General features: G+C 35.8%; 1 protein-coding gene across 2 annotated transcripts in view; it reads left to right on the forward strand.

Moving 5' to 3' along the window:
• Positions 1-260: 260 nt before the first annotated feature.
• SLCO1A2 (solute carrier organic anion transporter family member 1A2) overlaps positions 261-13,811 on the forward strand; it is a 42,917-nt gene continuing 29,366 nt past the window's right edge. Inside the window, exons 1-4 of one of the 2 annotated variants that reach the window (XM_004755720.3) lie at positions 261-382; positions 493-614; positions 5,881-6,022; positions 10,620-10,752. In XM_004755720.3, coding sequence (XP_004755777.1) covers positions 555-614; positions 5,881-6,022; positions 10,620-10,752 — 335 coding nt within the window. In that variant the 5' untranslated portion in view covers positions 261-382; positions 493-554. The remainder of the gene's footprint in view (positions 383-492; positions 615-5,880; positions 6,023-10,619; positions 10,753-13,811) is intronic. The other variant, XM_045073204.1, reaches the window with a different exon arrangement.

Raw genomic sequence — 13,811 nt, forward strand, 5'->3', positions numbered from 1 at the left:
GAAAACGTTTCCCTTCCTGAGACTCCAGGGAAGTCTTGGAATGCAAAGAACTTGAAGAGGGAGCCTGGCCAAATAGAGATTTTTGAGCCTTGGTAGGATTGCTGAAGCAGATTTTTAGCACAAACACAAATCAAAGTCTTTGTGTACTTAAAAGCAGCATTTTCATGTAAGTCCAAAAAGCTCACTTTGGTTCTATTTGTTTGGCTAAAGAAATGAATCACGTGGTCATTATTTTGCAAGGGGACCATAGCAAATTATTCTAATATCTTTAATCTCACTAAAGAGTAACTAAAGTTATTTGATGTAACTTTCTCAATAGAAAATTAGCAACTAAATCTTCTCTAACGTCATTTTCTTCTAGATCTGAATCAAAGCTTCTCAGGTATTTTTGTAATACAATGGGTTCTGATTGTTACTCAGATTCCGTGTTTCCCTCAAAAGAATAACGATTTATGATTTTTGTCAGTTAATAGATTTTTGTCTTCTTAAAAGGATAGAACTAAGAAATATCAAGATTTAAAACCTAAAGGCCCTGGAATACTCAGAAGAGCAACATGGCAGAAATTGAGAAAAGAATTGAAACCCATAGAATAAGATGTCTTTCCAAGTTGAAGGTATGGACTTGTGTGTGTGTGGCTATATGTACATGTACCTTTTTTTTTTTTTTTAACCTAGAGCTTGTAAAGTTGCTCACATGAAGTGCTTTAATGTTAATGTCACATTAGTTGATATATTGATAATTTCTTGCTTTGCTGAGGTTGGTTTTAAACTAAGGGTTAAAGAGGGCTATCAATTCAGGCAATTTAATCAGAAATGATTTTGAGGAACTTAAATGGAAGATAAGATCTTAACATTTTCAGGCACATAATATATTACACCAGGATTTAATGTGTTGTATCAAAAGGCAATTTTAATGCTCACCCTTATGGAGTTTCTAGTCCATAGGAGTAGAGGGGTCTCTCCTGGAAAATGGTTCACTGGGCAGAAATGCTTTGTTGATCTGCATGCAATGATTACTTCAAAACGACCTAGTAAAACAAATGCTTACTTCAAGCTTTGGCAACATATCAATCATTCTCTGTAAGAATAATGCCCATTTTGTTAGCCGTTTCTGGTATTCTTGCCTATTTCAGAGCAAGTTCTTTTTGTATAGCTTCAAAGCCATTTGCCTTCAAAGAAAATTTGAATTTGTTTTTAAACCAAGGGATCTGGGAATTTGTCTGGATTCTTCAGCTAGTGCCAGTAAGTGGCTTCCAGACTAAAACTGCCACCAATATTCTCCCTATCAAAGTTTGTTTTCACACACATGTAGGGAAAATTTACACATGTGCATAAAATTAGAGAATTATGATCTAGAACTAGAAAACTACTTTTGGCTAAAATGTCATATTAATTATTTTAAAAACTCCTCTTAAATTGTCCCCAAATTCTCTTATCCTTTTTCTAAAATTGAGTGGTTAAAAATAAGGATCTAGGTGTAGGCTCCCTGTGTTCATACCAAGATTCAACTGTATAATTGCCATGAGACCTTGGACAAGTTCCTTAACCTCTGTGTGCTTCAGCTTTTTTAGTTGAAATAGCTAACAACAATACTCCTATTTCATAGGATTTTTTCCCCCTTTACAAACTTGGAAAAATGACTAGAATATTGTAAACATTCAGTATATATTAGGTATTATTATTGATAACATTATGTGTTAACTAACTGGAACTTAAATAAAAACGTGGAAGAAAAATTAATAGCATTTTATCATAGTATAAAAGTCAAGTAAGACAATCAGAGAAAGGCAATTATCACATGGTTTCACTCATATGTGGAATAAAAGAAATAGTGAAGAGGATCATAAGGGAAGGGAGGGAAAACTAAATGGGAAGAAATCAGAGAGGGAGACAAGCCATGAGAGACTCTTAACTCTGGAAAACAAACTAAGGGTTGCTGAAGGGGAGGTGGGTAGGGGGATGGGGTAACCGGATGATAGGCAGGGCACATGCGGTAATGAGCACTGGGTGTTATATGCAACTAATGAATTATTGAATACTATATCTGAAACTAATGATGTACTACTATATGTTGGCTAATTGAATTTAAATTTTAAAAAAGTCAAGTCAATTGCTCTTAATTTAATATTTGCTTACTTTGGAGTTTGGCAAGATTAAATATTGATGTTCTTGTGATGGAAAAATATTGAGAGGACATGCTTATCATGTGAAATTGGATTCCAAATGCCTAATAGTCAGATTTTTTTTTCTTTTTGCTTCTCTAAACTTAGAAATATGCATATTAAACAAAATTCTTTAGAAAGCATCAGAAGACTGTACTCAAAATAAGTTTTCTTGGAACTCTGGGCAGTACTATTAAATACTAGTTAGACTAGCTACATAAAAATAGAGGCTATTTTACATACATATTTTGCATATATGAGTCAGAATAGCCACTAGTTGCTTTCACTTTGAGACTAGAACCAAACTGTTTCGGTTACCCATCTAGGTGTTTTAGGAAAAAACAATGGGGTCATGATTCACCTAGTTTCCTTCCTTAAAGTGTAAAAAAGAATTATTCTCCCAAATATAATTCACATGTTATTTGGTAGACATTACTTTTAAATATAAAACCTGAGTTATAAAATCATATGAAATTTTTTATTCTCAATCATGTGCTCTGCAAAGATTTATACTGTGAAGTTGGTTTCTACAAATGACATTTACTATAAAAGAATAATCAACTAGAGATATAGCCATATTATCTTTTCAGCCAAGTAATGGGTTTGACTCATACTGAGCTTGCTATTTAAATCTCCCAGGTCTTTTTCACATAAATTTCTATTCAGATTTCTCCAAATGAATTGGTATAGCCAACTCAGCTTAGGAGTATTTATTTAATTCTATTATATTTCATCTTATATTCAGCCTACTTTCAGCTCTGACCACTTCTTCAGGATGTTGCTGAATACTTATTCTGTCATTCATTCAGCAAACTTGTATTTGAGTGCCTACTAGTCTTTAAGTATTTACTAGACACCAAAGATACAAAGGTAAATAATATATGAATCCTATATTTGAATTATTCACAGTATAGTGAGGGAGGAGGTTATAGGCATCCAAGCACATACATAATGTGCATTATGATAAGAGCTACAATAGAAACAGTACACAGCAGGTAGGTAATGAGTGAGTAGTCAAGGCTGCCTGGGGAGGAGAGGGACAAGGAAGGCTCCACAATAGAAATGATGATAGAGTTGATAGTAGAAATAGAGTATACATTTATCAGGTGCATAAGGGGAAGAAAAACTTTACAAGTGGGATACCATCCTATAAAAGGCTCTTGAGACATGAAATGGCATGGTGAATTAAGAAACTGTAAGTAAACAGAACTGAGGAGACTATGCTGAGTGAAATAAGTCAAGCAGAGAGAGTCATTTATCATATGGTTTCACTGACTTGTGGAGCATAAGGAATAACACAGAGGACATTGGGAGAGGGAGAGAAGTGAGTTGGGGGAAATAAGAGGGGGAGACAAACCATGAGAGACTGTGAACACTGAGAAACACACTAAGGGTTTTGGAGGGGAGGGGGGTGAGGGGTTGGGTGAGCCCAGTGGTGGGTATTAAGGAGGGCACGTATTGCATGGAGCACTGGGTGTGGTGCATAAACAATGAATCTTGGAAAACTGAAAAAAAAAAAAGAAGAAGAAGAAGAAGAAGAAGAAGCTGTAAGTAGTACATTATGTCCAGGGATAAGCAGCAGGAGATGATCCTGAGTTATAGATGAGACATTTTTTTGTCATCTAAAAAAGTAGAGATTTTTGTTTATGGGAAATCACTAAAACATTTCAAGAAGTGAAATCACATGCTAGTTATGCATTTTATTAATTCATTTGACAGATATTTACTAGGCTCCAAATTAATGGTTGTGGCAAGTGGAGGGAGTGTAGGTATGGACAAGACTAGAGGCAACTAAGGAATGCTGGCAATTATCTCAGGAATGTGTACATTTGAGAGATTTCAGCATATGAGTGATAGGGAAAGCTATGGGAATAAGTGAGGTTTCTTAGGGAGAGCACATATAGCACAAAGAGTAGAAGGTATAAAACAAATCCCGAAGGGGCTGGCCAAAGAGAAGACTGAAAAAAGAGTCTAGAAGGTAGGTGGACATTTAGGTATACACGGAGGTAGGGAATTTCAGGAAGAAAAGAGTGATTAGTGGGGTCAAATCATTCAGAGACAACAGGTTAGTTGAGGACTGAGAAGTATCTGTTGAACATGGAAACTAAGAAGTTGTATTTGACCTTTCATGGAGTAGCTTCAGGAGAAGACAGACAGGAGGGAGATAAAGGGTGAATGGTAGGTTAGAGTCTAGGCAATAAACGTACATTATTCTTCCAAATAGCCTGGTGTTAGCTGGAGTAGCAACTATCAGGGGTTAAGGAAAAAAATATTTTTTTAAAGACAGAAAATATCTTAGATATACTTATAGTGGGGAGAGAGGCAGTAAAGGGTGTGAGGTTGGAAATAGAGGAGAGAGTATTTACTGAAAAATCATAATCTCAAATGGGAAGAATGGATTCAAAAAGCGCTAGTGGAGGGATTTTATTGTAATGGAAAAGGGACACCTATCCTTCAAAGGCAGGAGGGGAATTAGAGAGGAAGAGATGGAGGTAAGTTTGATGACGACTGTTGCAGAGATCATTTGCTGGTCATGAAAAGCTCCTGACTGGGTTGAAGACTGAGAAATAGAAAAGATTGTTAATAATTTTGAAGGGTCTGTACAAGTGCAATATAAATTGAGGGGTTGGTTCAAGAATGGGAATGTGGCACGTGGAGGGGTGAGGATTTTAGTGATTTGAGTATGCTGGTTAGAGCATAGACTGAACAGTCTCCCAGGATGGAATTGTCATCAGGAAACGTCTTTAGGTGGGACCAAGGAAAAAGTCTATGGCATAGGGTTGGAAACCACCATTCAAGATGACCTAAATCTATTCATCACTAATTTGTTGGTGTTGAAGCAGTGCGTAATCTACCTAACTATAGTATTATCTAGTATATAAGACTTCTTTGCCAAATCGTCTACTGAAATCTAAGTCTGTTTCTTTCTAATTTAATAAAACTACCAAATTTTTTACTTTTCCATGTTTTCAGTGAGACCATACTAGCTTTTGGTGATCACAATGGTTCTATTTGTTAAGTTGTCCTTATTTTTTTTTGTATGGATCCCATCAACCTGACTGTCCTTTGAAACTATATCAGTATACAGGAAATGTAATTCAATGCATGGAAATTTATTGTATTCATACTCTTTTCTTATAGCAAATACCTGGTCAGTTTAGAAACATTTTTATAATGGTTATAGTTACTTTAATATAATATATGTAAATATATTATAACATATAACGTGGTTTTAAATAAATAAACTGGGAGTGAGCAGCAATCTAATGTTGCATGACTTACCTATTATTTTGGAGAGAGCCTGAACAAATTTGCTATAGAAATAATGTCTTTTGTAATGCCATGTTCCTTTTTTTCTTATTGTATATGTCTTCTTTGTACTACAGGTATCATTATTGTGCTGAAGATCTATTTAAAACTATTAGTTATATCTTATTTAGAATGGCTGTCTCTGTGTATATACAAGATGTGCCTATAAAATAATGAGGCTACAACTACCTACAAAATTCAGTCCCACTTTGAGTTTTCAAAGAGATAACATGGCATGGAAGACCAGAAGAATGGACCACATTAAAAGTTTCTTGCATATTTAAGAGTTACTTATCTTGGAAACAATCAGTCTTATGGTAGAAGATATTTTGTCAACAGGTGGCAAATATAAACATACATGATCAAAAATAAACTTTTCCTGTGTTTTCTCACACTTTTTTCTCTGTAGATGTTTCTTCTGGCAATAACATGTGCATTTGTATCCAAAACACTCTCTGGATCTTATATGAATTCCATGCTCACACAAATAGAGAGACAATTCAACATCCCTACATCTCTAGTCGGATTTATTAACGGGAGCTTTGAGATTGGTAATGAATTATTTTTGCATTACTTCTTTTTATCTTTTATTTTATCTATAAAGCTACTTTGAATTTTATTCTCCTTACTTGCAATTTTAGGACATCTAATCTGAGTAACATGTTTTCCAAAAGGAATGAATAGCCTTGCTAACTTTGAAATATTCTTAGAAACAGTTAGTTTAAGTATTATCCCCCAAATAATAATCAAATATTGCCACATATCTCACCATTGGAATTTTTACTCTAATAGTTATTGGTTATCTAGTATGAGTAGCAGGGTACTTAGAATTTTTGTATCTAATCTATCATTTGATAAATTTTAAAAGTCCCATCTTCCTATTTAGAAGATACACATCATGGAAAACAAAGGAATCTGTTTTCTAGAGGAAAACATGAATATTTTTCTTCTGCTGTTCTGGGAAGTTAACAATTCTTTCTAAGTGCAGAAGGAAAAAGAAACTGTTTTTCTATCTCCCTGAATTTATTTCAGAAACAGACTCTAGGAAAGAATAGAATCTATTCTTACTATCTGCTTTTTGTGGAGGACTGGGAAGATGTGAAGACAGGAAGAATGAGGAAGAGAAAGACTTCTATAAACAAAGCTGCGTAGAACTATGAACACCTTTCTTTCAGTTTTAGAGTAGCTTCTACCTCCTCCAAGGTGCAAGTTATCTTTAATATACTTATTCAATATCTGAAAGAAAAACTGGGTTTGAGGAGAGGGATAACGGAAACAGGTGATGTTTGATCTTGTTTGTCTCCTAGTGTTCAACCACCCCCCCCCCAGACACAACTCTGCACCACTCATATGCTGGAACCTGGGGATGGAGAAAAGATATAACTCTTTATACAGTCCAGCTTGGACCCAGCTCATAATCCAAGGGATGGCATTGATGTACAATAATAATTTTAATTGAATGCAGTAAGTTTGGTAGTATAGGTAGATGCAAAGTCCTATAAGAACACACATCAGGGACACAGCCTTACTTGGGGAAGATGTTGAAGGATAAGTAAAAAGTTTTCTAGGTGAAGAAACAAGGATGTATGTGAAGGGAATTTCAATAGAAGAAGCTTAAGGGCGAGGTAGCATAGTAATTTGTATGGGGAGTAACATTCAGCCCAATATTATTGACTCACAAAGCTTATGTGGAATTTATTAAGATAGGAGTCTGGAGAAATGGGCAGGGGTGAGAAATGGACTATGGTTAGCCTTGTATGCTTGCTATGGAATTTACATAAAATAAAAATTATAAAAGTAAAAAAAAAACTTTGAGTTAAGTCATCAAAATATTAAAATGACTGTCATATAGTAATATTTGTGCTTACTAATATACTAAATATAATATCTACACTAATTTTTTAAGTAATAAGTAGGATTGATATTTTGAGGTATCTGCAACAACTATAATATCGTAAGCAAATATCTGTAACTTCTATTGGTGACAATCTGTGACAAAATCTTAAGTACTGTTAATGCTACATAGTTTATACCTACTCTCACTATCAAAGAAAATGCTAATATTAATTTTAATTAAAACTTAGTGAAAATAAAAGACACAACTTTTTTTCCTCACTCAAGTTCATGGAACCCCTGATTTCTATTCATGGACTCCTTGGAGGTTTGTTTATACACCACAGGTTAAAAGCAGCTATTTAATACAAAGGTCAGGGGCGCCTGGGTGGCTCAGTGGGTTGAGCCTCTACCTTTGGCTCAGGTCATGATCTCAGGGTGCTGGGATCACTCAGGTCATGATCTCAGGGTCCTGAGATCAAGTACTGCATCGGGCTCTCTGCTCAACAGGGAGCCTGCTTCCCCCCTCTCTCTCTGCATGCCTCTCTGCCTACTTGTGATCTCTTTCTCTCTCTGTCAAATAAATAAATAAAATATAAACAAACAAACAAACAAACAGGTCAGATTTGCTTTTAATCAAGGCCATGCTTGTGGCTATGTTAGAGATACGTTTAAAGGTGACCAGTCAACCAGAGAGGATCCTAACAGGCTAACACAAAAGCACAAGAGAGAGCTTTCTGGGTCTGAGTCAGGATCGTACTATAGATATACAGAGAAGAGGGTGACCTACAAAATACTGAGGAGTTAGGTTCCTGAGAACTTAGTGGAAGATTAGATGTGGCAGATGAGAAAAGCAGGAATCCCCAGATTTACATTTGGGCAGTGGAGTGGATAGTGGTACTAGGACAGAGAATAGAAGAAGGGGTCGAGATTGTGCTGGTGGCTATGGGGATGATGATGATTTCTGTTTAGGCAAACTGTTTATGGTATTAGCAGTGAGCTCTTTGGGTAAGGTTGTCTGCATGGCAGTTATATGAGCTAGAAGCATTGGAAGAACTGTTTGGGCTGGAGCTACTGATTACTGAGTAAGCCAGTAGTTGTTAAAAGTAAAGAACAGATGAAGCTATTTAGGGAGATGGTAGGAGAGATAAATACCAGGGATAAAAGCTGGATCCCTGAGGTACACCAATATATAAGGAACAAGTGGAAGCAAGGAGCCCACCAAAGTGTTAAGAGAAGGAATAATCAGAGAATTAAGAGAGAAATTAGGAGAGAATATTATGATAGATACCAAGGGAGTAGACGTTTCCAAAAGAAAAAAATTGTCAACAGTCTCAAAAGCATAAGACATATCCAGTTAGACAAGGATAGAAAACTATACCCTGGGTTTTATGGTATGATAATTATGATGTTGGCCAGGGCACTTTTACCTGAACAGTAGATAGAGAAGCTAGAAGGCAGGAAGGGAGCAATGACTCTGGGAAAGAAGGGGAGGGGAAGAAGTGGAATCTGTGACTACAGGTGACTGTCGGTTTGGAGAGAAACTAGAGAATATCTGTAATTAAAACACAGCAGAGAAAGAGAGACTTAAATTGTATGAGAGAGATTTTAATTCTTGGAGTAGGTTGCTGGAGAGAATGGGAGTGCCCAGATAGGGTGTTGGACTTTGGATGGTTGGATGGGCACCACAACCTCCGAAACTGAAGGAAGGTGGTAAGGCCGTAAGGTGGAAAACATGACTGCCCCAAATTTCTTGACAAAGTGGAAAATATTGACTATGGAGAGTGAGTGGCAATAGGTGGCTTGAGAAGAATGATGAAGATCTGAAATAATGGCTGAAGGGAAGAGGAAAGACAATTTACAAATGCCAATAAAGCGGCATTAGTTTGCTTACCTTTCCTCAGTAATTTTTATAGACCATGTTCTCCATACCCTTCATAAAATCTTATCTATCCATTTCTATTCCCTCTCATGTGATTATTTTACCAACTGAGAGAGGCAGCTTGAAAAGCTCACCCTTATGTGGAGAGGAGGCTCTTCCTCTCTTCTTGTTTCCAAAATGGATATGGATTTCCAATGGTGGATTTCTAGAGATAATACCTTCAACATGGATGGCTTTGATGATGGGGATTTTAGAAACCTAGGGTGGTCACTGTGGTAGCACTTGGTGGGGCGCTGTTCATATCAAACAATGTAGGTGCTGACACCTCCTCTTCTTACAAGGCAGACTAGAGAGAAACAGATATGGGAAGAAAAGTCTTCAAAATATGCACTACTACTTGGAAAATTATTAAAAACAAGGGAGAGTTTTTTAAATTTTTAAAGTTCTCAAGCTCATCATAGAAGTTTTCCTCTGCAGAGTAGGATCAGGGAAAATATTGATTATTAAATTTTAAATGTATCATATGAGAACTTCCTCATGTGTTTTGTTCTTACAACCTTTTATGCCATTCTTATCAAGGGCCTGCCCATTAGAATGGGGCCTCCACAATTAGTTTCTTTATCCTTAAACTTCATCCTAAGACATGGATAAATTTATTATTGAATTGACTTCTCAAAGCAAGACTTATTTCTAAGACCCAGTTGGAGAAGTGAGGACCTACTATTTTTTTTTTTTTTTACTTCTAAGGGTAGAAGTAATTTTACCCTTAGAAGTAAAATTAAAGATCTCTGGGTTGGTTATATTGATCAATATTTAGTTATATTTAAAGCACGAGTTAAAACATGTATCTATCTGAATTTGACTTTGGCTTCTCTTTTCAAGTATGGAGCAGACATGGAGAGAAAGGCCAGAGGAGACATATAGTCTAACACCTACTTTGCATCCTATTTTTCTAAGCTACATAATCACACACACAGTCTTTAATATCTCTTAGAACCATTGCTCAGTCCCTTCCAATGGCTTCTCTTCTGCCCTCTTTAAATATTTTATTTATTTATTTGAGAGAGAGAGATCCCAAGTAGGCAGAGAGGTAGGCAGAGAGAGAGGAAGGAAAGCAGACTCCCTGCTGAGCAGAGAGCCCGATGCGGGACTCGATCCCAGGACCCTGAGATCATGATCTGAGCCGAAGGCAGCGGCTTAACCCACTGAGCCACCCAGGTGCCCTGCCCTCTTTAAATATTCATGTTCCACAGAGATCTGTTTACATATTTGTTGAGATTGTGAAACAGAGTCATTCTTCAAAGCAGGAGTTGTGTCTTATTATTCATTTATTGCTTCATGCATTGCTAGCACCAGATAGTAAATGACTGGATGAAGCTAAGCTATTGATCATACTTATTAAGATATTCATTTTTATCTTAATTTTTTCCTAGGAAATCTTTTGTTGATTATATTTGTGAGTTATTTTGGAACCAAATTACATAGACCTATACTGATTGGTGTTGGATGTGTGGTTATGGGCCTAGGGTGTTTCTTACAATCTCTACCTCATTTCCTCATGGACCGGTAAGTATACCAGTTTCTGGTGACTTTTTATGTTCAACTTTTGGCTATATGGAATGAAACTTGAAATTTCCTTTCTAGGAACAATACTTCCTAAAAGCACAGAGCACAGCAATGGGAGCTGAAAGATGCAGATTTCGTTCCACAAGTCAGTTGGGCTCTAGGCTGCCTTGCTTCACTTACATAGTCACATTTTGTCCATCTATGAAACAGAGATTTGGGACTTTATAGAGTGGAGTCTGATGAAAAGAGTCTTAGGACCTGGTAAAATGTCTTTAGACACTTCTAATACAATGAGGTTCTGTTTACTTGTATGTAGGTCACTAAAAGACCAGTCTGAAGGATGATTTTTATTTTAATTTTTACCAAAGTAATACGTGCATCAACTTGTAAAATTAAATTTGTTTTGAAAAAAGAATTGTCCCCTATCCCTTCAACATTGTTCATATTACTGCTTTCCATGAGTAGCTACTTGTAAATCTTTTAGTACTTTCTTCTGCTATTTGTCTCCATGGTTCTAAGTAAATGTTCATCCTTTTAGTTGTTAATACTTTTGTGTTCTGTAACATATATTGATTTTCTGCTATAAAATTATATTCACTATTTCCATGTGTATGACTATGTAAGTATCTTTCATTGCTGAACCATGTTGTTATTCCTTTTTTATATCATCTTTATTTTCCTTGGATTTAATAATTGTTCTCTTTTTACTTGAGTCATTTTCTTTCTTTCTTTCTTTCTTTCTTTCTTTCTTTCTTTCTAATCTCTCACTAATCATCAGCAAAGTCTCCACTGATAGGGCAAAATCTCAAAATGCTCATACATATCACGGAGTCTCATTTTTGTTTTAGAGATAGTTCTATGTCACCATCAATTCTTTGTCTGCAGTCTGATTGGGAATCTCCCCAGGCTTGGTGCATGGCTCCTTCCTTGAAATCTTCCCTCACTGTTATCCTTGGAATTTGTTTGCTTCTATTCTCCATTTAGTTAACTTATATCTTGGCTATCATATCTTCTGCTTTTCTTTTTACTCTTACTCCTTTTTGTGGAAAACATAATCTAATAGGTTTCTGGAAAAATATGTAAAGGAAGTAGAAAATTTAAGACTGTGGACATCTGAAAATATTCTATTCTACTCTCATATTTGATTGATAGCCTGGCTGATATAAAATTCTAGATTGGAAATATCTTCCTAAGGATTTTGGAGACATCATTCCAGTGTTTTATGGTTTCCAATGTTACTATTGAGACTCTTATGCCATTCTAATCCCTGTGACCAGTTTCTTTTCTCTGGGAGCTACTGGGGTTTTCTTTTAAGCTCTGGAGTCTGGATTCATCATAACTATCTTGGTATAAATCCTTTTCTTCCATTGTGCTAGGTGACTTCAATCTGGACAACTTACATGTATTATTTCTTTGATGATGTACCTCCTCCCCATTTTCTCTTTCTAGAACTTCTACTATTTGAATTCTGTACATACTGGATTAAGTTTATATATTTCTCATCTTTTTTCTCCAATTTTCTATATCCTCATCTTTTTATAACTTTTTGGGAGACATTTTTATCTTCCAAAGCTCTGAATGAATTTCTAACTTTTGCTATCACAGTTTAAATTTTCAACAACTCTTTTGATCCTTGAATGTATCTTTTTATGGAACATTTTCTTCTTCTTTCAGGAATGCAATGTCCTTTTGTAAATTTTCTTTGTCTAAATTTTATTCATCTCACTTCATTATCTCTGTTTTCTGTGAGTGTACAGTTTTTATTTGTTTCTGTCTCTATCTTTACTGTTACAGGCTTTCCCCATATATCTGGTGGTTCTCGGTTATCTAGTCACATTTAAGAAAGAGGAATAACAACAAGCAACTAACTGGAAGTTCTGTGTATGTGTATAAGGCTTAATTAATGGAGGACTTCTTTGTAGGGTGATTGTATAGGGACTGGCTATTTTTTAGGTGACTCAGAACTGCCCCTAAAGAGTGAGTTTTCTTAGGTGGTGATTCTCCAATTTGTTTTCTGGGAGGTTGGAGCTTGGCTACCAGAACATGGGGGTGGGAATCTTGATTTTCAGTATGTAGATTTTTTTAACCTAATATCTGCAGTTTTTAGTATGGCTTCTCTAGCCTCAGTACCTATTTAGTCTCTAGAGACAAAGGCCATAATCAGTGTCGATGGCAGAGGATGTCTATAAAGGCTTAACTGCTCCTTATACACACTTTAAAGCAATTCTCTTTTGGGACCATGCATACTCTCACATTAGAAGTATCTTGTTTCTTGCCTGAAGCTTTCCAGGTTTGTATGGCATGTGTTTAGTTGCTCTCCTATAGCCACTTACTCGGGGTTATGTTTCTCATATCCACAATTTCAGTGATCATTCACTTATCTGCTTTTTTTATTTTCAAAATCCTATTAAACTCTCTCTTCTTGTTAAATCCTCCCTTCTCTTTATCCACATAGTATTTTGTTTTTTTCCTTTCCTATTTTAAAATCCATTACTACCAATTTGGAAATATTTGGGGGAATGAATGGACATGGAATGAGTTACTGGGTTTTAAGAAGTAATTTAAATGAAAAAGATACTCCAACTTTCAGTTATTTCTGAAGGGATCAGAGTTTTCAAGGAGAAACAAGTAATATTCAGCTATTATTTTAATTTCTTTCTACACTCTGTCAAAGGTTAGGTTTTTTTTTGTTTTTTTGTTTTTTGTTTTTTCGTCTGAAGCTCCCATGTTTCATGGGATCATGGGCTTGGAGACAGAGCCTTTGTCCACAATTCAAAGCCAAATTCTATGGGTATCTCTGGGCAGTTATTCTAAGGGGAAGGTATTTTAACCCTTTTTATTATGTTCTGTAACACAATGATTAGGACTTTTGGTGACATCCAAGCATAACACTCTTTAGCTTATTTGAAACTCAGAAAGGCAAGTTTTCTTTGGCTTTCTCTTCTCTAATATAAATATAGAAACCAACCCAGTGCAATTACTAACAAAGAGACCTGGACATATTTTCCTCCATTGTTGCAGCATGTAATTTTATTTCTGGGAAAAGGCATATGGATCTT

This window comes from Mustela putorius, unplaced genomic scaffold, assembly GCF_011764305.1.
Source record: "Mustela putorius furo isolate JIRA1106 unplaced genomic scaffold, ASM1176430v1.1 tig00537227_pilon_pilon_pilon, whole genome shotgun sequence".
NCBI classification, from domain to species: domain Eukaryota; kingdom Metazoa; phylum Chordata; class Mammalia; order Carnivora; family Mustelidae; genus Mustela; species Mustela putorius.